Here is a 24,391-nt window from a genome sequence, read left to right as displayed (position 1 = left end):
TTTTTTTTTTTTTTAAAGATTTTATTTATTTATTTATTTGAGAGAGAGAGAGTGAGAGAGAACATGAGCAAGGAGAAGGTCAGAGAGAGAAGCAGACTCCCCGTGGAACTGGGAGCCCTATGCGGGACTCGATCCCGGGACTCCGGGATCATGACCTGAGCCGAAGGCAGTCGTCCAACCAACTGAGCTACCCAGGCGTCCCTCCCTTCACAAATTTTTTTAAGTAGGCTCCAAGTTCAGCTTGGAGCCCAATGTGGGACTTGAACACCCTACCCAGAGATTAAGACCTGAGCTGAGATCAAGAGTCAGATGTTTTTTTGTTGTTGTTTTGGTTTTTTGTTTGTTTGTTTTTTCTGAGATTTTATTTATTTATTTGACAGAGAGAGATCACAAGTAGACGGAGAGGCAGGCAGAGAGAGAGATAGAAGGAAGCAGGCTCCCTGCTGAGCAGACAGCCCGATGCGGGACTTGATCCCAGGACCCTGAGATCATGACCTGAGCCGAAGGCAGCGGCTTAACCCACTGAGCCACCCAGGCGCCCAAGAGTCAGATGTTTAACCGGCTGAGCCACCTAGGCAACACTCCCTTCATAATTTCTTAACTGGACACTGCAGCTGTCTTCTTTGTCTCAGTTTTTTGTACTACTGTGTTTCTTTCTTCAAGATGCTACTAGAGTGATCTTTACAAAAAACAGTCACGCCACTTCCTGACAAGGATTTCTCAATGTCTACCATCCCGTGTTATTGCTCCTCCTTTCCCTTTCACCCTAGTTACACCCTTAGTCTCTCAGTATCTCTCTTTTTTTGGGGGATTTTATTTATTTATTTATTTGAGAGCAAGCAAGTGAGCAGACACAAGCAAGGGGAGCAGCAGGCAGAGGGAGAGGGAGAAGCAGGCTCCCCGCTGAGCAGGGAGCTCAATGCCGGGCTGGATCCCAGGACCCTGGGATCATTACCTGGGCCAAAGGCAGATGCTTAACTGACTAAGCCACCCAGGCACCCCTCAGTATGTCTTTATACATGGTGAGAAATCTTTAGCAAATTGACTTTAAAGGAAAATAGCGCTTAATTATCTCTAAACTCTAATAGGAATTTCAGCATTGTTGGAAAGGTACTTTGGGGTGTGATGACTTTGCCTCTTACATCATCATGTTAGCTTAGTTTTAGCCCTGCGTGGGTGGCAGAGGTATGAGGGCCATGAGGCATGGGTTAGAGTGATTCCAGGATGACTATAAAGTGGTGACGCTGCTTCAATCATGGATGGAGTTCTCTAGTCACATAATACAGAATATCTGTTGTCAAATAAAATTCACAAAGTTAATATCACAGTGATGGCATATTTGAATGTTACATATGCATAATATGCTACCTGATAATTAGGATTTAATGGTAAACATTTCACATTAGTGCATATAGTTAGACATTAATTTTCTCCTCAGAGGTTTATTCTCTAGCATCTATAATCATCTCCAGTTTCCCCTCTTCTCACAGCTCTTAAAAGACAAAAGTCCTGGATCCACTTTTCCAAAACTGAGATTCTCCTCCAGTAGTCTACCTTCTTTTGTTTTAAAAGACTGGACCAAATCAGAGATCAGAAAGTGGCTAGCCACAGGTTAAAACTAGCCTATGAGTTTTGTTTAGCCTATAGTTCCTAATCCAAATTTTGAATTAGTTTCCCATATTTAAACAACAGGAAGTTGCAGATAAAATCCAGATTTCCAGCTTCTTTTGAAAATTTAGAGGCTTCTATTTATTTTTTTTCTTCCCATTCCAGTATGGCAAACACAGACCCTTTCTTGAACACGAATTTGGCATGAACTCTTAGGTTGGCCATAGGCCCTGCTAAGGACACTTCAAGCCACATAGGTATTTGAATCTATAACCTTTGGATCACTCATCTATTCATCCAAACATACAGTGTGCATCCAACATGCCTGACAGTGTTCTAGGCCATTTACATAGGTTCTTTTACTTTGCACAACACTGTCACTTTCTTTCTATAGAGGCGGAAGTGAAGGTTCAAAAGGTCAAATGGCAAGTGGCAGAGCCAGATTTGAGCCAGTGTATGTATGTATTCATGGTTTCCAGGTCCCTCCTTATGACCTACTACTGTTCCTTAGAAACCTAAAAATTGTCATGGTGTAGAAGGGTGACAGATTGCCAAAGTTTCTGTTTAGTCACTGTTTTCCCCAGTGGCATCAGTATTTCATGCATTTTATAACAAGTGAATTACTATATTAATTCACATGGGCATTTATTGGCATTTCTGGGTAAGCATGATACCCCAACGTTTTTCTAGATTCTCTCTATCCTATATATACAGCCCTTTTACACAATTATTATTGCCATTTAAATAGATGGCAAAATCTGTTCTCAAAGGTAATATTTTCTTCAGCTCAGGTTGTGATCTCAGGGTTGTGAGATTGAGCCCCATGTCAGGGCCCACACTGGGCATGGAACCTGTTTAAGAATCTCTCCTGCCTGCGCCTCATCCCTGCACCCCTTGCTTCCTCTCTTAAAAAAAAAAAAATGCATATTTTCATATTATACAGAGTCTTTACAACAAACGTGGATGTAGAAAATGCCGTCTGAACCACCACTTAATCGGAGACATCACCTATTTTGCAGGCTTAATTCATCTTGTTTCTGACTAAGTTTGATCCTGTGAGAGATGACTACTGGCAGAAAAATGAAGAATAAAAGTAGAAATGAGTACACAACCACAAGGTACAATCTAAGACTAAAACTGTGGGGCAGGCCAAGGGAGTTCCCTGGTGTAGCTTGATTGCAGAATGATTGTAACTGGCTGGTTTCTGCCTTTGTGAAATGGAGCGTAATCACTGTTCCAGGGTATGCCTGACAAATACTTCTGGTGAGTGAATCTTTATTCCCATACAATATAAAAAGAATCAACTAAGTTTAATCTGTGCTGCTAGGAACAGTAGTAGTATTTATATGAAAGTGTATAACATGTCAAGCCACATAAGGTAGAGTGTTAAAAGTGTTATAACTTTCACTTAAGATTAAAAAAAAAAACTTAACTTTTTTGGAAGAGCTTTCCTTCTTGGCAAAAAGTCCTTAGATGTTGATAGTTGGGGAGACTGTGAGTCAATAGGATCAGGAAGCATATGGTTAATCTCTGAATCTTCTCCTAAATTTTGCTGTGAACCTGAAAGTACTCTAAAAAAACAAAGTATATTGTATATATAATCTATATGCTATTATATGTAGAGTATGTATCATACAACTTTTATATATTCATGTAAGATGGCTTTAAAAAATATATATGGAACATGTATCTATGAAAGCCTACAGATAAGTAGGAACAAAGGCAGTCCAGCAGGGGTTGGGCCCCATGCAGGGAAGACATAATATATATAGGCAGAAATATACATACACAGAAAAACTCTGGGACCAGGTGACACACAAGTGATACCCAAGAGCAAAGAGTATTTTTAGCACCATGTTTTTAAATACTAGTCTCTATCAAAGGAATCTTTGAAAAATGGCTGATCCCAGGGCTGAAACAGAGAATACACAAGATGAGTCTCTAAATATGGAAGTGTTCGAAGAAGGTGGCTTGCCAGCAGACAGAGAAGCTGGCTTTCAGAGGCACCCAGTGGCTGAGGATGACTATTTGAGCTAATACATGATGACAGTTAATTGATTTTCTCTCACTGTACAGGAATCCAAAAAACCATTCTTATAAGTGAGTAATAAATAGAAGAGAAAGCTCTTCTTATAGCAAAATGTCTATTAACAAAATACAGAAAGAATGCAAGAACTAGAAAAATCACCATTTGGCATCTATCGGAGTAATAATTCAGAATTCAAGAAGGCTAAGAGCAGAGAGTGAAAGTTAAATGAAGAACAAACTATGTAATCTCAAAGTATCACCTCTACAAAATACTTAACATCCGTACTAAGCTGGATATTAACTACAAAGGGAAATGGTAACTTTACAGTGGTGAAGCCTACTCAGATGATCACTGTTAATATCACCAGCATTGGGACAAATTGGCTTTGAAGTGCCTCCTGATAAGACACCAGGAAGAGCCGGCACTGGGCTCCCTGTTCAGCAGGGAATCTGCTGCTTCCCCTTCCTGTGGCTCCCCCTTCCCTCCACTCTTGCTCACTCTCAAATAAATAAAATCTTAAAGAAAAAAAAAAAAAAAAAGACACACCAAGAAGAGCATAGCATCACCTCTCTGATATTCCTGTCACAAATGCATATGCTAAATCCAGTCATGAGGAAGCACCAGATGAACTCCAATGGAGGACCTCTATAAAACAAAAACCTGTAATCTTAAAAAATACTAAGGTCATGAACATAAAGAAAAAACTAAGGAATGATTCTGGATTAAATGAAACTGAAGAAACTTGATGACTACGAGGAATACATACTCTTGGTCTGGATCCTTCATCTATAAAGGACATAACTGGGCAGCTGGCAAAATAAATAAAATTACCAACCTTTGTTCAAAAACTTTTATTTACTATAAAGACAAACACCAAAATAGGTACAAATACTATAAAATTGGTTCAATGGGGTAAAAATTTTAATTAAAATATCTCGATATATTTAAAATAACAAAGGATACATTTAAGCCAAATTTTCTTAACCCAGAGATTTTTTTTTGTAACATTTGCTTACACAGTAAGGTGCTAATAGAAGTTAGCCCTTAAGCCCTGGAAGTCTTAGGAATCATAGTTACACAGCAAATATAATTTCATTGTGAAAGTGAACTTTGGTAGAAGAAGAACTATAGAACACCTGAGGTAGTAGAACCTGGAATAAACAGCAGTAGACATTATTTACAACTTTTGAGTACCAAATAACATTAAGAACACAAAAATAATTACACAATACAATTTTCAGTCCAGCTTTGATCCAAAGAAAATAAGAATATTATATCACATTTGCATTGAAAACAAAACAAAACAAAACAAAAAACAAAACACCACAATTACCAGCAAGCTGAGGGAACTGCAAACAAACTCAAACAATGGATTTGCATCTAGAGGCAGTTTGAGTTTGAAATGTGGTGGGCATGGTGATCTACAAAGTAATACTGATTAGCTGAGGTTCCTCAGTTTATACAGTTTACATTTCTGTCAGACACAGTATTAATCTGACCAGTGATGATCTTCCAGTACATAAAATGGCAAGAGTGCATCTGTTAAAGCACATGAGAAACTTGGAAACAATCTTATTAGGGTTGTGAAAGTTCTAAGTAGTCACACACACAGAAAAGATAGAAAATAAAAAAAGGAAGTCAAGTACAACACATTTAGAGCTACCAAACTTCACATTTCGGTACTATTTTTAACTCTTCAAATATTGCCAATCTTCCAAAAACAAAGGAATGTAAAATTTCACTAAGAGACACATTCACGTAAAAAAAAAAAAAACAAAAAAAAAAAAAACCCCAAAAAACCCCAAACCAAAAAAACCTGCCTTTTAAAAATTATATGCAATATATCTCTGTAAACTTATCTTGTAACTTATTTTACTTCCAATTTGTGATGTACATTTAAAATGTACTCTGTATAGCTTATTTAGTTTATCCTGAGTCTTTGAGAATAACCAATTCTGTTTCACTCTGCAATAATTCAACTGGCTTCTGAAGAGTTAAAACTTCTCATCTCAAAAAGTTGTATTAAATATTTAAAGAGTCACAAAAAAAGGATAAAAGAGCTGCCATTTTCCTTCAGGATTCCATGCATCTGAATTCAACTCTGATGAAAACCATTAGATAATTGAGCAAAAACCAAGAATTAGGGTGTAAGTCAAATTCAATTTCACTTTTCTTTCTGAACATGTTTTCAGAGTTCCAAGAAAATTTATTTTGTAAAAACACTATTACTCATCGATAGTTATTAGTTAATTTCTTTAATTATGAGCCAGGCCTACTGTAAAGAGATAATGCATGGTAGAAGGAAAATAGCAGTTTAATATTATTAGTGGTGATGGATGATGAATGATGGATTGTTACATACAAAGTTAAGACTTCAAAGGTGTGATGTTTCCTATAAAAGAAACCAATACATTAAAAAAATCAAATTTCAAGGTCATCTTGATCTTGGTTTTGAGCTGCATCACAGAGAATAGTTGATTTTCACTTAATTTATATTTAACCTGCATGAAAAAAGCAGTGACTGACTCAGTGAAGGTATTTTATTATATTCCAATTTTAAAAACAAACAAGATTAAATCTGAATTTTAAAAAATACCCTCTTGCAATAGCAAGATATTTAATAAACTCTAGTTCACACCTAGTTCTATTTTTTTTTCTGTTTGAAAAAACTCACCTTTCCCTGAATATTAAACAAAAGTGAAGGTGAAATGAAAATACAGAACCATGATATCCAAAAACGAAATGAATGGGCCAACAGTAAAATGCACAGTGAACCACAATTGCCCAGGCATTTAAAAAATAAAGGTCAACTGTGGTTCATAAAGAAGTTATCAACTTTTAAAAATATATTTACTGCTACTTATAGCATATTCTGACCTAAAAGAGGCAGATACTGATTGGGAGCCAGTGACAAAAAAAAATGAACGGAATTGCAGAACCCCCTGCCTGTGATCACGATATGAAATGGAAGAATAATTCAAACATTAAAATAGATCCTGAGCCCCTCAGCTGCTAATATTGCTGAAAAAGTGCTCCAAAAAAAAAAAAAACCCAAAATACGCTTCTGTTAGTCATGCAAACTTCACTGTTTTCCTGTTTACCTATGGCCAGTTCTTTGAAAGGCACGGTTTACAGTTTCTGCACAAATTGTGGGCTTTTGCATACTAAGCTTAGGTACAGATCATGATTTGTCAATCACATACTTAGGTAAGGGTTCCCCACTGGTCCTGTTCATAGCTGTTCAGTGGCATGAAGGCCAGCAGATTATCAGCGTGGTTCCCCACAAAAGTTTTGCCTTGTTGAGCAACCTGTCTCCATCAGAGTCTGTAATTGGCTACCAAGTAGTACGGAAGACTGGATGCTTCAGTAGCTCTCTTGACGGAGGTCGGTCCTGAGGTTGAAGTTCTAAACACCGAAGAGCCACATCTCGTAAACCAGGAGACAAATGTGAAGGGATCGATGGAGCAGTAGTTGCACTTGCAATCTATAAGAAAAACCACCAGTATGTTGACACCTTGCATGGTCGGAACTCTGTAGTACACACAGATCTTGTGCACAGAACGGAAGCTTAAGTGTGTGGACTTTCTTCTGACAGAATTTATGGGAAAACTCACCAGCCAGATGGGAGGCTTCCTCCAAGAACCTTCAAATTTTAGGATATTTAGAATTTGACCAAATACATCCTGAGCAGATGGATCTATGCGTTTCCCTTATTGTCTCAAATGAACACGGATGAGAGCATCAAAATGGTTAGACAGGTAGGTAAAGTATTTATACTATTCGCTCTCCTACATTTTCTATTATGCAGCACAAAGAGCTATTCAAAGTGAGAAAGACCACACCTGCCCATTTTGTACATCAGACACACAGCTGCACCAAAGGAGGAAGGTCTCTAAGTATGGGAAGAACCAGAGGCAGTTATGGCAGCTGGGAGGTGCTGGGGTGCCAATGCAGTAGACTTTGCTTTACTCAGGCCCAGAGATAATCCCATGAAGTAGGTGCTGTCATTACACCCATTTTACAACCAAAAAACCAGGGTAGATTAAGTTAGTCATTCCCCTAGTGACAGGGCTATTAAAGGCTAGACTGTGGTTTGAAACCATGTCTGTATCACTCCAGAGTCCAAGCTGCTTTTTTTGTTTAACTTAAATTCAATTAATTAACACAGAAGTATTATTTGTTACAGGGGTACATGTCTGTGATTCATCAGTCTTATATAGTATCCAGTGTTCATGACAACGTATACATACCCTTCCCAATGTCCATCACCCAGTTACCCCATCCCCCATCAGAGCCCATACTTTTAACTAGTACGTGTCTGATCAAAAGCTAAAAATCTCAACTATGATACTCTTCTCTGCTGGAAATGGACAGAGTGGATTTGAGCGTTGTCAGAAAGGTAGAACAAATAGGATTTGGTACCTGATTCAAATAAAATTTTTAAAAATAAACCAAAGAGTAAATCTGATTTTAAAAATTGGCAGATTGTGTACATAAAAAGCTCTATGTTCTTACCTTTGAAAGTTGGATACATCCATTTATGTATTTCACCTAGGAACAATGATTTATCATTTGCTAACTCATTGTTCCAAGTGACTTTATAGAGCCTTACTATTGTGAAAAATGAGGACTGACTGTATTTGCTGCCCATATTCACCACACCATATAAATTCCTGGAGATGTACACATGCATATTTATTTCAAAGAGGATATGCTTTCACCTGAGATTGAGAGTTAAGGAGAATCCATGAAAATCTGCCTCCTGCCAATTTTAGCAGAAAGAAGTAATTTTTCTATCAGTTACCTTAAATATCAAAGCAAGATGATTGGAGTGTTTTTCTGCATTCCAAGGTGGTTTAGCACAAGCCATTTCTATAATGGCACAGCCAACACTCCATACGTCACAGCTCCTACCATACTGCTGACCTCTTAGTACCTAAAATGGAAGGTGATTTGGAAATATTACTCATTAAAAAAAGAGAAAGATGTTCTGTAGTTATAGATCCTAGCTTTTTTTAATTTCAGATCAAAACAATGGAACTCCACGGACTACCCTGATGTCTCATTTATTTCATCAATAAACTTATTAATCTCCTATGTGGCACAAAAGTATTTTGGAGAATTCTGAGATAATGAAAGAAAGAGACGTATCACAGAATTTCCAAGCACCCCCAGTGCACTTAAGTAAACCAAGTGGCCAGAGGACAAGTAAGTGATCACCACATGTAAACACGAAGAGTTTGGAACACAACAGATGAAGCCTGATTCAGAACAGCAGTGCTTAGTTACACTTCTTCCACTGCTACTAAGACCAGCTTCTCTGTGCTCACCTCCCTTTGGAACAGGGAGAGACCAACTGTTGAGATTCCTATTATGTGTGCTTTGGGTGTACTACAAAACAGTAGTACATATCACCCCAAAATTCTTTGTTAGAAATAGTCTTATAAGCAAACTATTACAACCTGCCTTTTAAAATGTTGTCAAGACAAAGATGGAAAGGCAAGGATTAAGGGTTCTGAAATCAAGGATATAATTAAAACCTTATTTTTAGAGCTATATGCTTCTAATTTGTAAGCATATACTGAATAACACTGCAAACTAATTTGCTCTAATTCTGTCACCTAGAACTCCAGGTATTTTCTTAAATCACACTCAAAGCTGCTTCTCACCTCAGGTGCCATAAATGCAATTGTCCCCAATAACTGTCCCTGAAACTCTCCTGCACCAGTTCCTTTTGATGCCAACCTGGCTGCAGCTCCGAAATCTGCAATTCTCAGTCTCTGACCTGTGCTGTCAATTAGCAAATTGGCACCTGTCAAAAGAAATAGCAAATGACCTTGTATGTTAAAAACAAAAGAACAGATTAGAAACTCAGTAAGATACTACAAAATAGGACATAACAAAGGAAGTAGACATGGAAGGGTTCAGAAAAATCTCCTCTCTGAATTCATTTCATTCTTGCTAAAGGCACAGAGGTATCAATAGTGCAAAATAAATAAAATCCAAATCCTCAGAGGGAAGATCAAAGTAACGAGGCAGAAGGAAATAAAGGCAGACATTTAATAAAAAGTGCTAAAAACCTTTAATATAGTGATTCCCATCAAAAATCTTCCCTCGAAGTTAAAATTTTAGTGTAGTTTCCATTTTAAGACAAAGTCCTACTGAAACACACTCACTAGACCAACTGAAAATATACAGGAATTTCACAATTCTAACTTATAAAAAATTAATGTTATAAAATTACTTGAGTATGTTATATCAAATACGAGCCATAGACATTCATGTCAGAAAGCCAACGTTGTTCTTAATAAGATGAACTGCAAAAGATTTGAAAGGATTTTTCTCAAAAGAAGTACATGACATCCCAATTATTCTAAATAAAGCCAGGAACAGGAACTTTTGGGGAGGTAGGAGGTCATGAGACCAAGATAGGAAATCAGGAAATTTTTATACCTGATTTGCCATCAATTAGCAGTAGGACTGGAAAAATCAGTCTCTCCAAGGAAGGCAGATTACATGACTCCACAGGTTCCTTTCACTTCTATTAATTCTAGTGATTTGAGTTACTCAGGAGAAACAACCCCAAGTTTCTAACTTGAAACCCCATAGTTTCAAGGTAGAAACTATCAACAAAGGTCCAAGTTATAAAACTACATGTATTTCTATTTATTGGTAGTGGGTAGTAATTAAAAGAATACCTACCTTTGACATCTCTATGAATGATCTGGTTTTCATGGAGATATGAAAGGCCACGAAGTAACTGTTCAGTATAATTAATAACTACTGATTCCTTGAAGGCTCCATATTTACTGAGCAAATGAGCCACAGATCCCCCTATAAGACAAATATAATAATTATCATAAACTCGAGCCAAAATTAAAACAATTTTATTACACTTAGGTTACATATTCTTGTGCCAGACCTCATGTTCAATATGAAATATTAAATTTATACTCTGTACCAGAAGTGAAACGGATTTTAAAACTAATATATTCCAGGGATCTCAAAACCTATCAATTAGACATTTTCATCCAACTTTCATGACCTAGTTTTTTGGAAGGTCAAGATTTCAGAAAGCTTTGAAACTTAACAATTTTGGATGGAACTATTCTGCAATGTACCATTCACCTCTCTTTTTGACCAAGATATACAAAATACCTTTCTTAGTAAGACTTAAGAGTGCTAACATGTTATTTTGCAGAAGGTAGAGAGAAGCCAGACCAGAAGAGCCAGCAAGAAGCTTCATACTCTACTATTTACTAGCTCTGACCTGGGACAGGTCACAAGCTCAATAAACCTCACACTGAGAAGTATTTAAAATAGTCAACCTAAAAACAACAATCTACACAGCTACAACCAACATCAGGGAACATACCAAAGAACAGATATGTAAACAGCAACACACTCCTTCAGATGCAAAAAAAATCTAAGATGCTAAACCAAGCATTTGTTCATTCATTATATCCCAAGTTACTTGTTCTACTGTATGTACAATATGATACTACATAAAATTCAGTTTTTATTTGTTCAAGTAGATGACAAGATTCAACTTTATGCTTCAGTGCTAGTTGGCCTACAATAATTTTTCCAAGTTATATCTTAATTTCATTTTTATATTGTCACATTAAAACATCTCAAATCTGTCTAACTAATGATGGCTATCTGGAAAAATATGGCTCTTACACATAAGCAGGTCTTTAAAAAATTATTCCTGTAAAACAGTGCTACAAAATCATTTAAAAAGGAACACTGAAAAAGTCTGAAAGGTAGAGACAATGAATATCTTATTTATATTTAAATGTAAGATAAAATGGGCAACCCAATACTCTTGGCTCTCCTCACTCTTTGAGAGCTTTGTACTATTACTTGGTACACTTTGTTTTGCTGCCCACCAATCAATCAGTGTAAGATAAAACAAAGTATTTCCGGTTTATATTATGTTAGGGGTGATTTGCTTTTAGAAAAGCAACTACTTACTAAAAATAAGTGTTTTAAAAATAAGCTGTTTTTCTTAAATTTAGTATTAGCCAGAAAGTTAAATTCATGTGCTATTACTGGCAATTTAAAACAGGAACATACCTGCCATCCATTCGATGAAGAGATTATAATTGCTTTTCTCACATGTGGCTCCCAACATCCTAATGATGTTGGGATGATTCAAATGGCTCATCATTCTGATCTCTTCTCTTAATGCTTCCACTACTTCCTCTTGCTCAGAAGATGTATTTCTGACATATGTCACCTGTTTCAATAACCATGTTTATAAAGTTTTGAATTCTGATGAATTTCTATTTATAAACTTTATTAACAATCTGATCTAAAGTGGACAATTTCAAATCAGTTATAGATTAACAGGAGTTAGCATTTATGCTAATATGTAGATACTCCATTAAAAAAAAAATCAAACTCTTAGAAAAGAGAGTCTAGCTTAAGAAGCAATGAAATATCAGAAAAAGGGAAAAAACTGGGATGTAGCCAGTCCTCCCAAACTGTCCAAAGATGGAATAAGAAAAGCCCATTCATAGAAGAACCAACATAATTTAAAAATGAAAGCTTTATTTTAATTTTCTTCTTTTGATCAGGATGTTCATAAAAAGTAAACTAGAGATCCCAAGATGCTGCTGCACAGGTTACATGGGTAAAAGGAGTATGAAATCATAACTCTTGTTTATAAAAAGCACAACCAGGGGCAACTGGGTGGCTCAGTGGGTTAAGCCTCCACCTTCAGCTCAGATCATGATCCCAGGGTCCTGGGACTGAGGCCTGCATTGGGCTCTCTGCTCAGCAGGGAGCCTGCTTCCCCCTCCCCATCTGTCTGCTTCTCTGCCTGATTGTGATCTCGTCTCTCTGTCAAATAAATAAATAATCTTTAAAAAAAAAAAGCACAACCAAAAACAACCTCTATGAGGCCCATCTTGGTGCTGCATTTTAAATAATAATGCTTTAAGACTATACTTTCAGGAGCACCTGGGTGGCTTAGTTGGTTGAGCATTTGCCTTCGGCTTGGGTCATGATTTCAGGGTCCTGGGAGCGGTTCCCTATCAGGCTCCTTGCTCATCAGGGGAGGAGGATGCTTCTCCTTCTCCCTCTGCCTCTGTCCCTCCCCCAACTCATGCCTCCCCTGCTCCCAAATAAATATATGAAATTTTAAAAAGAAAGAAAGAAAGAAGACTATCAGGGGACATTTCTGCAGCTCATTAAAATAAATCATGCTTCAGCTTTCCATTAGAATCCATGATGCTTTTGGTGCTTTGGCAGTATTTACTTTGAAATTTAGGTGTCTGAAAAAGAACTAAAGCATATACACACTGGAACATATCCTTTATTTTTCTTATTTGCTCATGCTTCATTTCTATAATTTAAGTCATTTATGTGCTCACTAGGTATTTACCTGTTTAACAGCCATTAATGTTCCAGTTCCCACATCTTGAGCCTGGTAACAGGAAGAAAATGCTCCAAGGCCTATCTGCTGACCCTTCAGCCATTCAGTGTCTTCTCTGTAAGGTTGTTTTGCTTTGGTATGTCCTGGTAGAGTTTCTGGTGTCTACATATTAAATGAAAGCAATCTTTTTACTGTTAGGTTAAAAGAGGAAGAGTTTGTGAAATCAGCCTGGCAAAATACTATTCTTGCTTGGTCTGGCTTCTCAGACCATCTATAAAGTTGACCTCTGTAGGGACAGTGTCGGTGACCAATGTCAAATGCAGAAGGGATCACCATTACAGAAATGCCTTTGAAATAGGCAAGTAGTGTTTGTGGTCAAGCAACAATTAAAAAACTGCTGTATAACTCTATGTGAAAAACTGCTTCTCACAATTAACTCATGTGAAAAGCATCGTTTCTGAGTTAAGTTTCTTTTAGCTTGGTGCAAGGAAACTCTAATCACTTCAAGACTATACTTACATCCTGTTGAATAATGATGATATCTTCTCCATTTTCAACTTGTAGTTGAGGAACTACGGGGAGGGCATCCTGAGACGCTGACATTGCCATGGCAATTGCTAAAGCTTCTTCTTCTTCAGCTTCCATCTTTTCTTTGCATTTTTGATTATGATTCACGTCATCTTTGTAGGTATCATCATTTTCATCCTTTTCAGGGGAGAGCACAGCAACTTCTGACTTAAAAGTTACTGTTGTATCACTTGAAGGCATAGATGCTTCAAGAAGGTCCTCAATACTGGAGTTGAGCTCTGTATTGACATCTAGTCTGCATTTCTCTTCTACTGGGGTGAACACTGTCTCATCACTGGGTATGACAGCATTACTGCTATTGCTGCTGCCAAAGCTGTCCTCACATTTGGCAGTACTGTTCAGATCAAGTGTCATGCTATTCTTTGAGACCTCTCCCTGTTTACTTGAATTACCTGGGGAAGGTCGAGATGGCTTTGGCCTGTGTATATTACTAGAGGGCAGGGGTCTGGACTGAGTAAAGATGGGGGAAGATTTATCTGAGTCTCTGTTTTCCGAACAGTTTCTCTGGAACTGTAGAGAAAATTTTCGCTGTGTCTGAGGAGATGCGGAAGGTATTTTGCAGGGAATGAATCCCTGAGGTCTATGCTTAGAGACATCCGTTCCAGTGCCAGTTGGTGCAGAGGGGGCAGATGAAGGAGGAGTTGACAAGGGTGGAAACATTAATGGGGAATGATGAGATAAAGGAGAGGTGTTCAAACACTGACTGTGGGGTCTGCCTTTTGTTTGAACCATTGGCTTTGGTTGCTCCATTGTTGTTGAACTGGGAAGTCCTACTGAAATGCTGCCCAGTCTGTCAGTAATGTCCTCTGAAGTGGCACTCAGTTTTGTAGCACATAGTCCTTTTCCAGTTTTCTCTAAATGGTCTGTGTGCTCAAGGGAGCTGTTCTCTGTGGTTTCTGGGTAACTGGTTGGGACAGCCGCCTGTAAAAAGCTGTCATGTCGATCCTCCAAAGCGTCTCCTACGCCTAGCTGGATGGCCTCAGCAATTTCCACCTCATCTGCAATAGCCATCAAACGACGACGCATCCTGGTAAAATGAGTGGAACTGGAAACATTCAGCATTTCTAATAGTTTTGAAAATACATGGGGGACTGCAGTAACCATTCTTGCGGAACTCAGATATATCCTTCGGGAGAGTTTACCAACCATTGAGTGGGAATTATCAATGGACTGCAAAGCAAAGGTTAAGAGGGACAGCAGCTTTTTATACCTGAAAGAAAAAAAAAAATTCAATTACTAGACAAGTCAAAATTACTGCAAACTATATGCAAATAAGAAAGGTACTAGAGTTTAAAGCTTATACACTGAAAAAAAGTCATTTCAGAACAAAGGATATATTAAATTTTAATTAAATAGCCTAGACTTGAGGTTTTTTTTATCAATCAAAGATTAAGGTATTAGTAACCTATATATATGTTCTTTAGCTTCTGAGTCTTTAATGAATCTAAAATGTGTCCTTGGGGGGGAGGATGGGGATGAGTAGAAAGAAGAAGAAAGTAATTTATTTGCAGAAGAAATATTACCTGACATCAACAGGCTCAGCTTGTGAAACATCAGTACTGACAATATGAGGGTAAAATTCAGCAGGAAATTCCAAGAGCAGTCTGTCTATAAGGCAAAGGCGGCCCAGAAGTTCTTGCCAGTTGTTTGATTCAGTTTGGTTTCCAAGAATACAACTTAAGACATAATCAACACCACCAATACCAATGGATCCTGTGAAAAGGAAAGCAGAAATAATTGAAAAGCAGTGATATTAGAATCTAAAACAAAACATGGTCAAAATGGCACAATGTCAAGGACAATACTCTAATTATATTCATTTTAAAAATTTGTTAGGGGTTTCCTGGGTAACTCAGTTGCTTAAATGGCTGACTCTTGAGTTTGAGTCAGGTTATCATCTCAGGGTCCTAGGATTGAGCCCAAGTCTGGCAATGCGCTCAGCAGAGAGTCTGCTCCCTCTCCCTCTGCCCCTCCCTCTGTGCTCTCTCAGATAAATAAATCGTTTAAAAAAGAAAGAATTTCTTAGATTAATTCATATTTCTAACGTTAGCTGACTCAATCAATTTACACAATTACTCCAAAATCCATACAACTGCCCTATCAGAGATTACAGAATTAGACAGTCGGCGAAGGAAAATGGTAAGATCTGCTACATTATTATTAAGTGAAAAGTTATTACCAGCTTTAAGTATTTCTCTGCCAACTGCCAACTCTCCTGCTTGGCCTTTGCATAATTCCAACAGTGTCGATATAGACAGCTGACTTGTACGACTACAAATGAAAGAAGCAACATCAGACTTGGATCTTAGATAAAATGCACATTAAAAGGACAAAAGTAATGTAATGCTATGTGAAAAGGTGGGGGAAAAAGCTTCCACATGTGTTTGCTTTTCCACCACTAAAATCACATTAATAATATTCCTACAAATAATAATATTCATCATTTAAGGTTAATTTCATTACCTCATTTGTGTTAAGCACAGAACTTTTACTAGTGGCTCTTGAAGAGCAAGTACTGATTTAAATAGCAAACCAGATAAAAAGCGTATTTTGGTTATTTCATTAAAATAAAAAATACTTGTTTTGATTTCTGAATTTTCAGTAAGAATCTCTTGCATTAAAAGCAAAACCTTCCCATCCAAACCTCTATTTCTCTTATTTAGCCTGAGTGAGTTCCAAATACCTTAAAATCTTTTTACTGTATTTTTGAATAATGTTCTGTCACTGAAGGGACCAAGTAAACAACCTAATTTTAGTATTTGGGAAAGCACACAACACAACAAATGCCACAAAAGCAATGAAGTTCTCTGAAAAATATACTCTGATTCTGAAAAACAGCAATTTTTCTATGCATTTGCAAATTATTTATTAATCTGCCTAATGTTCAGGTATTATAGTATTCTCTCTAAGCAACAAGACCATCTCTAATACTTTCAGTTCATAGGCTTATGTGGAGAAAACAATGGGGGCAAAGCACACACTTCATGAAATGAGAAGTCAAATCTAAGCACCTAGTTTTTGAGACCAACTGCAAACCTAAAACTGCATCATGTGACTTAGGAAAGAAGACAAAAGTTGGGCTGAGCGAGCTTCAAATGGGTCATGGCAGAGGCACATGGGAGATCCAGTGCTTCCTCCCCTGAAATGGGCAGGACTGAAAGAGGTAAGAATGCCCAACGACCTTTAGCACTAGCTATGCTCATTAAAGGAGCAGTGGGCGAACCACTGGTCTCATAAAAGCACAGTTAGAGCTTAGATTTTACTATGATCATGACTCATTTCGCTACCTAACTATCCTTACCTTTCTAATTAGCATTACTCTTGTTGCTTGCCAGTTTTTAAGGATATTGCAGGATCAAATGGAATTTGTTGCTGTGTGGTTCTTTTTTTTTAGCATAAACTGTCATAGAGTAAAATTCCAAAACACAGCAAATATGGAACTGTTTGGTTTTTTAAGCAGATGCAATGATTTTATTGGTTCCTATCCTGTGTAACTCATTCTCTAAAGTAAGATTATGTATATAACACCTACTGTTCTTTCAAATGGACTTGAGATTAAGAATATTACTTTAAGATAAAAGAAAATCAATCACAACACAGTAAAATGGTTATCCATGCAGTTTCTTAGCCTGGTTTTTACTTGTCACTAGTCCTTCTCCCTAGTGTTCAACAGCTTTAAGTGTTAAATTTTAACTTCAAATCTCATATTAGAAAACAATATTCAAAGCCTCATTTAATAAACATGTATCAAATACTCACCAGGTGTGAGGCTTGTTGCTAGGCTTTTAATATAAGAGGGTTTGAAGCAGTTCATCAGTAGGGCCTTACCTATTGGCATCTGCACACTTGACTAGGATGGTGTCTACAACTGGCCGGAGAAGTCTCTGCAGTTTGATTCTTTCTGCCAAACTATGGCAAGGAGTATATACTAGCATGGCTCTCAACGTTTTCTGGGAAGAAAAAACCGAAGGTCAGTTTAACTGCATTTGAAAAGCATAAGAGACCCTGGCATAATCTGAGACCATTTAATAAAATAAATTATGATAGGAAAGGACTGTAATCCATAAATAATCCATGATATATTTATAAATAAATAATCCATTATACACACACACACACACACACACACACACACACACACACACATATACATATATGAATAAACAGTGGGGTATAAGGAAACTCTTGAACTATTTCTGCAAATTTTGAAGAATGAATTTTAAAGTAAGTTAAAAAAGAGCTTCTAATGGCCAAAGCTCAAATAATATAAGCAACAAAATAAATGATGATAGTACTGGATTATAATCCACAGATAAAATAAATACCCATCAGTCTATATTGGTATAAATTTAAAAACTGAATAAATACATAAATGGGGGGAGAAGAGACAGTTTGTTCCTCTTGATAGAAAAATCCCAATTAATTAATATAGAAGAAATAAGGGAAATAGAAAATCACTGTTAGAACACTATAATAATAACTGCTATAGGCAAGATCCACTGATAAATGCTAAAATCAGTGGGCAAAATTCTTAAGAGAAATAGAGGATATCTGCAGCCTCAAAGTATCTCCCCTAAGACATTTATTATAGTAATTTTATAGCAAGAAACCCAATAAACATCTCCTTAACCAAATGATGAAAGACAGCATCACCAATAAGAAGCCAGATCAACATCATATATCCTTTGATACAGGGCACCAAGAATGGCACATCGCCTCTTGTATTCCTTCTGTTTTTTTTTTTTTTTTTTTTAAGGTTTTATTTATTTGACAGAGAACACAAGCAGGGTGAGCAGCAGGCAGAGGGAGAAGGAGAGAGGCAGGTTCCCCGCTAAGCAGAAAGCCCAATGTGGGGCTCTATCCCAGCACCCTGGGATCTTGACCTGAGCCAAAGGCAGATGCCTAACCGACAGAGCCAACGAGGCACCCCAACCTCTCATATTCTTATGAAAATGCATAAACTCTATCAAATCATGAGAAAATACCAGATAAACCCAAAATGAGGGACATTCTTCAAAATAAGTGGCCAGCACACTTCAAAAAATGTCAAGATGTATCCAAGACAAGGAAAGACTAAGGAACTGTCACAGATGGGAAGAGATTAAGGGAGTACAGTTAACTAAATGCAATGTGAGTTTCTGGACTAGGTCCTGGAACAAAAAAGACATTAATGGAAAATTTGGTAAAAACTGAGTAAAGTCTGTGGCTTAGCTATAAAGGACACTGTTGCAACAACGGGATATCTGAATATGGACTTCATAAGTACATAATAATACTGTTATTAATGCTAAATTTCCTGAGTCTGCTGATTGCATTGTGGTTATACAGAAGAATGTATTTGTTCTTAAAAGCTACCCGCTAAAATATTGGAGCTAAAATGTCATGTCGTGATGCCCACAAATAACCCTCCAGTGGTTCAGCAAAGAGCTGTATATGGCAAGGGAAGGGAGGGGAAAACAGGAAGGACAAAGGGAAGGGAGAAAGAGAATGGAGAGCTTTAAGGGATGGAGCCATTTCTGCTTCCACTGTGCATGGCACACTAAGTAATTATAGAGGAATCAAGAGTATAGTCTGATTCTCAGAGTCCTTTCACTCCACAGTTCACAAGCTAGATGGGAAACCGTCTGAACTTAGGAAGAAACAACCAGACAGTAAGGCAGTACTTTGAACAGTCAAGTAGGTTTGTGTTGGAAAACAGTAAGAAAAAGAGGTAAAAAGTTGGGCCAAAAACATTGGTCTTTATAGTATGCTGGTCCCTGGATATTCTACATGAAAAAACCAGACCATGGTAAGATAGTTTGGGAAATAATGCATTCTACTTCTTGTTCTTATAAATTCCTAATGTACATTATTTTACTGAAGGTTCCTAGAAGCCTTGCAGGGTACAGACCCGCTTAACTTGTGTAATTCACTGCTCATCAATTTTAACTGAACAGAGAACTCTTCCTTCAGGGGAAGTTTTCATAATCCTGCCAAATTGCCATAGAATATGCTTTTGGAAATGCTGCTAATCCTAAGGGTTTCTAACCCAGGCAATAACCAAAGTGGTCTTTAAGGAATACTGATGGCTACTATATAATCAGTGTTCTTACAATGTGCCACACTTTATGGCTAGAGGTTTTACACAATCTCATTTCAAACCTAACAGGTAATATTTTCATTATTTTATGTGAGAAAGTTGAAATTTAATGAGTCCTAAAGTGACACTGCCAGCAAGTGGAAGAACCAGAATTTCAATTAAGGTCTCCATAATCTTGATTTTATGTTCAGATTGCCTAGGCTAGTCCCAGTTTAACTAGCAGATTATTCAAGTACCCCAGTTAGGATGGTAAGTTATGAAATCACTCAGTTCTAACTCCAAATTCATGTTCATAACCATCAGGCTATATTACCTCTCAAAAAGAAGATTTACTGGGCATAGTTCTTACAGGATGGATTACAAGAAGACTGAGGGTGGAGGCAGAGAGATTAAGGAGTTTTAAAAAACCTGAGCTTGGAGCCTAGTTAAAAGAAGAAAGAACTAGGTAAGAATTATTCTAAAGCAGTCGTCATGAAATGGGGCAATTCTGACCCTCAGGGACACTCAGCAATGCCTGAGACATTCTTGGCTGTCATGAAGGAGATGGGAGGGAGAAGAGAGGTTTGCTACTGATACCTAGTGGGTAGAAGCCAGGGATGGTGCTAAACATCATACAGTGTACAAGACAGCACCCTTGCCCCCAACAAATACTTATCTGGCTTAATGTCAAGAGTGCTGAGGTTGAGAAATCCTGTTCTAAAAGATATATATACTTAAAATGGAGAAAGTCAAGTTAGCCTCCAAAATTACAAATTAAACAACCTCCTCATTCCATCCCACTCAAGAAAGACAACTTTTAACAGCTTCAACTAGAAAAACAACTCAGTTATCTATGTCATGGAACCCTCCTCTGTGAAAACGATCCTGAATTTCCATACAACAATGTTTATTAATAATTAGTTCTCCTTAATGTCTAATGTCAAATTATTTTTAAAAAAATCAAAGGAACTTGCTATCCCATAAAGCATTTTTAATTTGATCATGTGTAAGGTATTAGGAAGATTTAAAGATAGGAACAGCAAGACATGGCTATTTTAGGGGAGAAAAGTAACCAGCATATAAGAAAACCTGAATAGGTTAAAACAAGTAAAATCCAGGGGCGCCTGGGTGGCTCAGTGGGTTAAAGCCTCTGTCTTTGGCTCTGGTCTTGGTCTCGGGGTCCTGGGATCGAGCCCCGCATTGGGCTCTCTGCTCGGCAGGGAGCCTGCTTCCTCCTCTCTCTGCCTGCCTGTCTACTTGTGCTCTTTCTGTCAAATAAATAAATAAATAAATAAATAAATAAGATCTTTAAAAAAACAAAAACAAAAAAAAAAACAAGTAAAATCCAAATGAAGAGATTAAATGAAAACTGCAATTTCTTGGGATTATGGAATAAAAATTTGGTTTTTCCAAAATTAAATCAGATAAAGTAGTTTTCACTGGATCTTAAGAGTGGTATCTACAAGTTCTAAACAAAACAAAAACCCACCCATAATGCTTTGGTTATGTAATAAAGCTACTTACTAAAGCAGCAACGTACACTTTGTAGACAGGGTCGGCACAGACCATTGACAAAACGTTGCAGCATGCCTCTACCACGTCTCCTGAGATACTGGTCTGGGAAGACCCGCTGGCCCCAGCACTTGGGCTGCTTCTACCGTTGCTCCCAGAATTTCCAGTGCTCTCCCCATTTGCCAATAGCAGAGCCCCACTAACATCGTGGGAAAGACGCCTGAGAGCCATCTCTCTTATATTCCAGTTTCTAGAAAATAAGCAGCCAACGAGTTCCATTCCAAATACCTGTAGTCAAACAAACAATTCAATGTGAAGAAAAACTGGTAAGCCTCAAATATTTGAAAATAAGCATGATTTTTGAGTACTAAAGGAAAATTGTGTACATTTCTTAAATCTTCACCAATCTACAGTTTCAAATTATGCCCAGCCACTTAAAAATCAGAAGGAGGAATTTTATATTCAAGTTTAACTGGTAATTACCCAAACTCCTTAACATTCATTGGTGTAAACAAAATTAAGAGTGAACTTCATTAAGTAATTAGATGGATACGTATATGTTTTTGTACTGTTATACTTATGACAAAAAAAAGATCTGTTTAGAACCCCAACTTTTTATTAAGGTTAGTTACAGAGAAAAAAACTGAAGCAAGATAAAGCCAAATCAAAAAAGGCAATGGAGTGTCCAAAGAGATACAGAGTATTTCTGTATCTTAACAGTGGTTAAGTCAAAAACTTTAAATGTGATTTTTGTCTTGCAGAAAAAGGTTAAGGGAAAAAAATACCCTCAACAAAACAGATGGAACTACAACTAAGGGAGTGGAAAAATCTCAAGAAAAAAACTTGTGTTCAAATCAGCAAATCACCGTGCCTGCAAAGAAAGGGTACATGGTGTTGAAATTATGGGCCAATTAGTTAAAAGTAAACTTAAGACCCAAGATAACTTATCTTATGAAAATTTTCTGAATTTTAGAGATGAAAATTTCTGAATTTTTAGGGCAAATAAATGATGATTTATTTAAATGTGTTCCATTACAAGGTGACACTAAAGGAGAATAAATCAACCAAAATAGTCAACTTATGCCTGGCATGCAGTGTTAAATAACATACCATGACCTAAGTCTTAATTCTGTCTTAAGTCACATTTTTAATAAAAAACTAGTAGATAGCATAGTCCAGCCTAAAGCTTAAGCAAAACTGACTACACCACTGCCCTGAAAGAATGGCATCCATAAACAATGAATCTTGGAACACTGAAAAAATAAAATAAAAAACAAAATACCAAAACACAGGTATTGCAAAATAAACAAAAACAACAACAAAAAAACCATGAAAGAATGGTATCCCTAGCCCCTGAGTACCAACTTTGAGAATTCTCTTGAGGACTCATGAAGGGGCAGGGTAAGGGCCTATGTTCAATACCATTAATGAACGAGATAAATAAGGTTATGTTTTTTAAGTTTCCAAATTTTATTAGATTCATGATAGGTTACTTACATACTAAGAAAAGAATTCAAAAGCTGCAGGACTATAATAGTCATTAAAAAGAAAAAGGAAATCCTAATGACATACAAACTGAATGAGTCAGTGTGTCTGTTTACAAATTTAATAGTATTAAAAAGAATTTAACAGTTTATTAAAAACATTTTACTTTACTACTGTCTACTGGAGACATCGTTTATAAAAAATAATAGACTAAGCAGACAACAACAAAGAAAATCACTAGAATCCAACCAACCAACTAACAGAAATTCCAATTTACCGAGTAAGAAAAGATTTCATCAGAAGAGAAAGTAAAAATGGAAAGTAAAAATGGAAACTGCCCTTTCAAATAAAAATGGCTAATATAAGGCAAAAGCTCTATTTTTTTTTCTTATTAATCCACTCAGCAATTTAGCACCTACTATATGCCATGAGGATACAGAAAATAGAAACTGAGTTTAAATGGTAATAAAAATAAAAATGACAGAAAATTCTTCGTAGAAATGGGATTAAACATTTGAACAAGTTAGCATTGAAGGAGTCTAGCCTCTATCCTTAGATAATCCTGATGTCTGATGGTTCCAAAAGAGATTTTTTTAGAGATGGGAGGTGAGACTCCAACAATGTTCCAAGTTTATAAACTCTTTAATAAGCAGATGAGTGTTAATACCAGAGGTAAATTTTTCAGTCAAATTATCAGTCATGATGGAGGCAAGCAAAAGTACTTTCTTAAATTAGAACAACTGGAGGTAGCTACATTAATTGGTCTATAAAGGTTTATTTGAGAAATGAAGAATAAAAACTATTTACCTGAATCCATGGCTCAGCTAAATCTTTGTAAGCAGGGGGAATCTGCTGAGTTCCATAATGTGTAAGGTTAAAATTGCTCTCCTGACTCCTCCGTTGGGATCCAGCCAAAGATTGCTGATGTACTGTTTGCTGCTGTGCAGCTCGCAGGGAAGAAGGGGAATCCACAGGGCTTGACAGCTCGTGGCTAAATGAAAAATTAACAAAAGTTTGTTAAAAAATTTAGTAACACTTCCAGAACATTTTTATTTTTTATTAAACAGGTCTACATCATTAATGCAAAAACTGTTACCTGTAGAAATCATGAGATCTCCACTTAGACCTACAAAGAGGACATATCAAAGGTTCTCTATTTCTTCTACATTCTTCTGCCCCTGAAAAATTAGAGGAAAAAAACTTCAAAAAATATAAATACTTAACATTAGTTGTATGTAATAATTGCTGCTAATGGTTTGTACAGGTTTATAGCGAAGGAACCTCAAAAAATACTTTGATATATTTACCTGAAGCAGGCAAACACAAGAGGTAAAATTCTTTTGATGCACGTACCTTTTGCATATGCTTTTTTTTTAGTTACAGCATGTATTTTGCTAACTGTTTTTTAGAACATTCTGCTCACTTGATTACCTGGTAAAGTCATTCCAAAACTTGCTTTCATGTTACCCTGTCATGCCTGCCCAGGTCTTCTACCTCCTCACCTCCACGTACACTTTCCAGGTAAGAAATATGTTTTCAATCCTGTGCATGCCTTCCATTACTACATGTATCACCCCACATTACATTTTTTTTTTTTTCACAAAGCTCATGTCCTAAGAGATCCTCAACTCCATTTCACTGAAAACTTTACATAAGGACCTAGATATACTTCTTTTCTTCTCTCCCCAGTCTCCCCAAAAGTCATGTTAAAATCCTAAAGAATATAGTT

The 24,391-nt window shown here is 36.9% G+C and overlaps 1 protein-coding gene and 1 long non-coding RNA gene across 4 annotated transcripts in view; one reads left to right on the top strand and one right to left on the bottom strand.

Annotated features, from left to right (window-relative positions):
* The window catches only part of LOC132028651 (uncharacterized), a 65,564-nt gene that overhangs the window by 29,322 nt on the left and 11,851 nt on the right, over window positions 1-24,391 (top strand). The window contains exon 2 of the long non-coding RNA XR_009407491.1: window positions 2,628-2,726. This is a non-coding gene — a long non-coding RNA (uncharacterized LOC132028651). The remainder of the gene's footprint in view (window positions 1-2,627; window positions 2,727-24,391) is intronic.
* The window catches only part of MAP3K1 (mitogen-activated protein kinase kinase kinase 1), an 80,012-nt gene continuing 60,157 nt past the window's right edge, over window positions 4,537-24,391 (bottom strand). For all 3 annotated transcript variants that reach the window (XM_059417896.1, XM_059417898.1, XM_059417899.1), the window contains exons 8-20: window positions 23,759-23,840; window positions 23,470-23,653; window positions 21,190-21,465; window positions 17,436-17,557; window positions 15,787-15,878; window positions 15,131-15,320; window positions 13,539-14,817; window positions 13,029-13,181; window positions 11,717-11,879; window positions 10,340-10,471; window positions 9,307-9,449; window positions 8,442-8,573; window positions 4,537-7,121 (exon numbers count right to left, since the gene is read on the bottom strand). In XM_059417896.1, coding sequence (XP_059273879.1) covers window positions 6,972-7,121; window positions 8,442-8,573; window positions 9,307-9,449; window positions 10,340-10,471; window positions 11,717-11,879; window positions 13,029-13,181; window positions 13,539-14,817; window positions 15,131-15,320; window positions 15,787-15,878; window positions 17,436-17,557; window positions 21,190-21,465; window positions 23,470-23,653; window positions 23,759-23,840 — 3,098 coding nt within the window. In that variant the 3' untranslated portion in view covers window positions 4,537-6,971. The remainder of the gene's footprint in view (window positions 7,122-8,441; window positions 8,574-9,306; window positions 9,450-10,339; window positions 10,472-11,716; window positions 11,880-13,028; window positions 13,182-13,538; window positions 14,818-15,130; window positions 15,321-15,786; window positions 15,879-17,435; window positions 17,558-21,189; window positions 21,466-23,469; window positions 23,654-23,758; window positions 23,841-24,391) is intronic.

The sequence above is a fragment of the Mustela nigripes genome, chromosome 12 (genome assembly GCF_022355385.1).
Source record: "Mustela nigripes isolate SB6536 chromosome 12, MUSNIG.SB6536, whole genome shotgun sequence".
NCBI lineage: Eukaryota > Metazoa > Chordata > Mammalia > Carnivora > Mustelidae > Mustela > Mustela nigripes.
The sequence above is the reverse complement of the archived record's forward strand: the minus strand, read 5'-3'. Positions and strand labels throughout refer to the sequence as shown.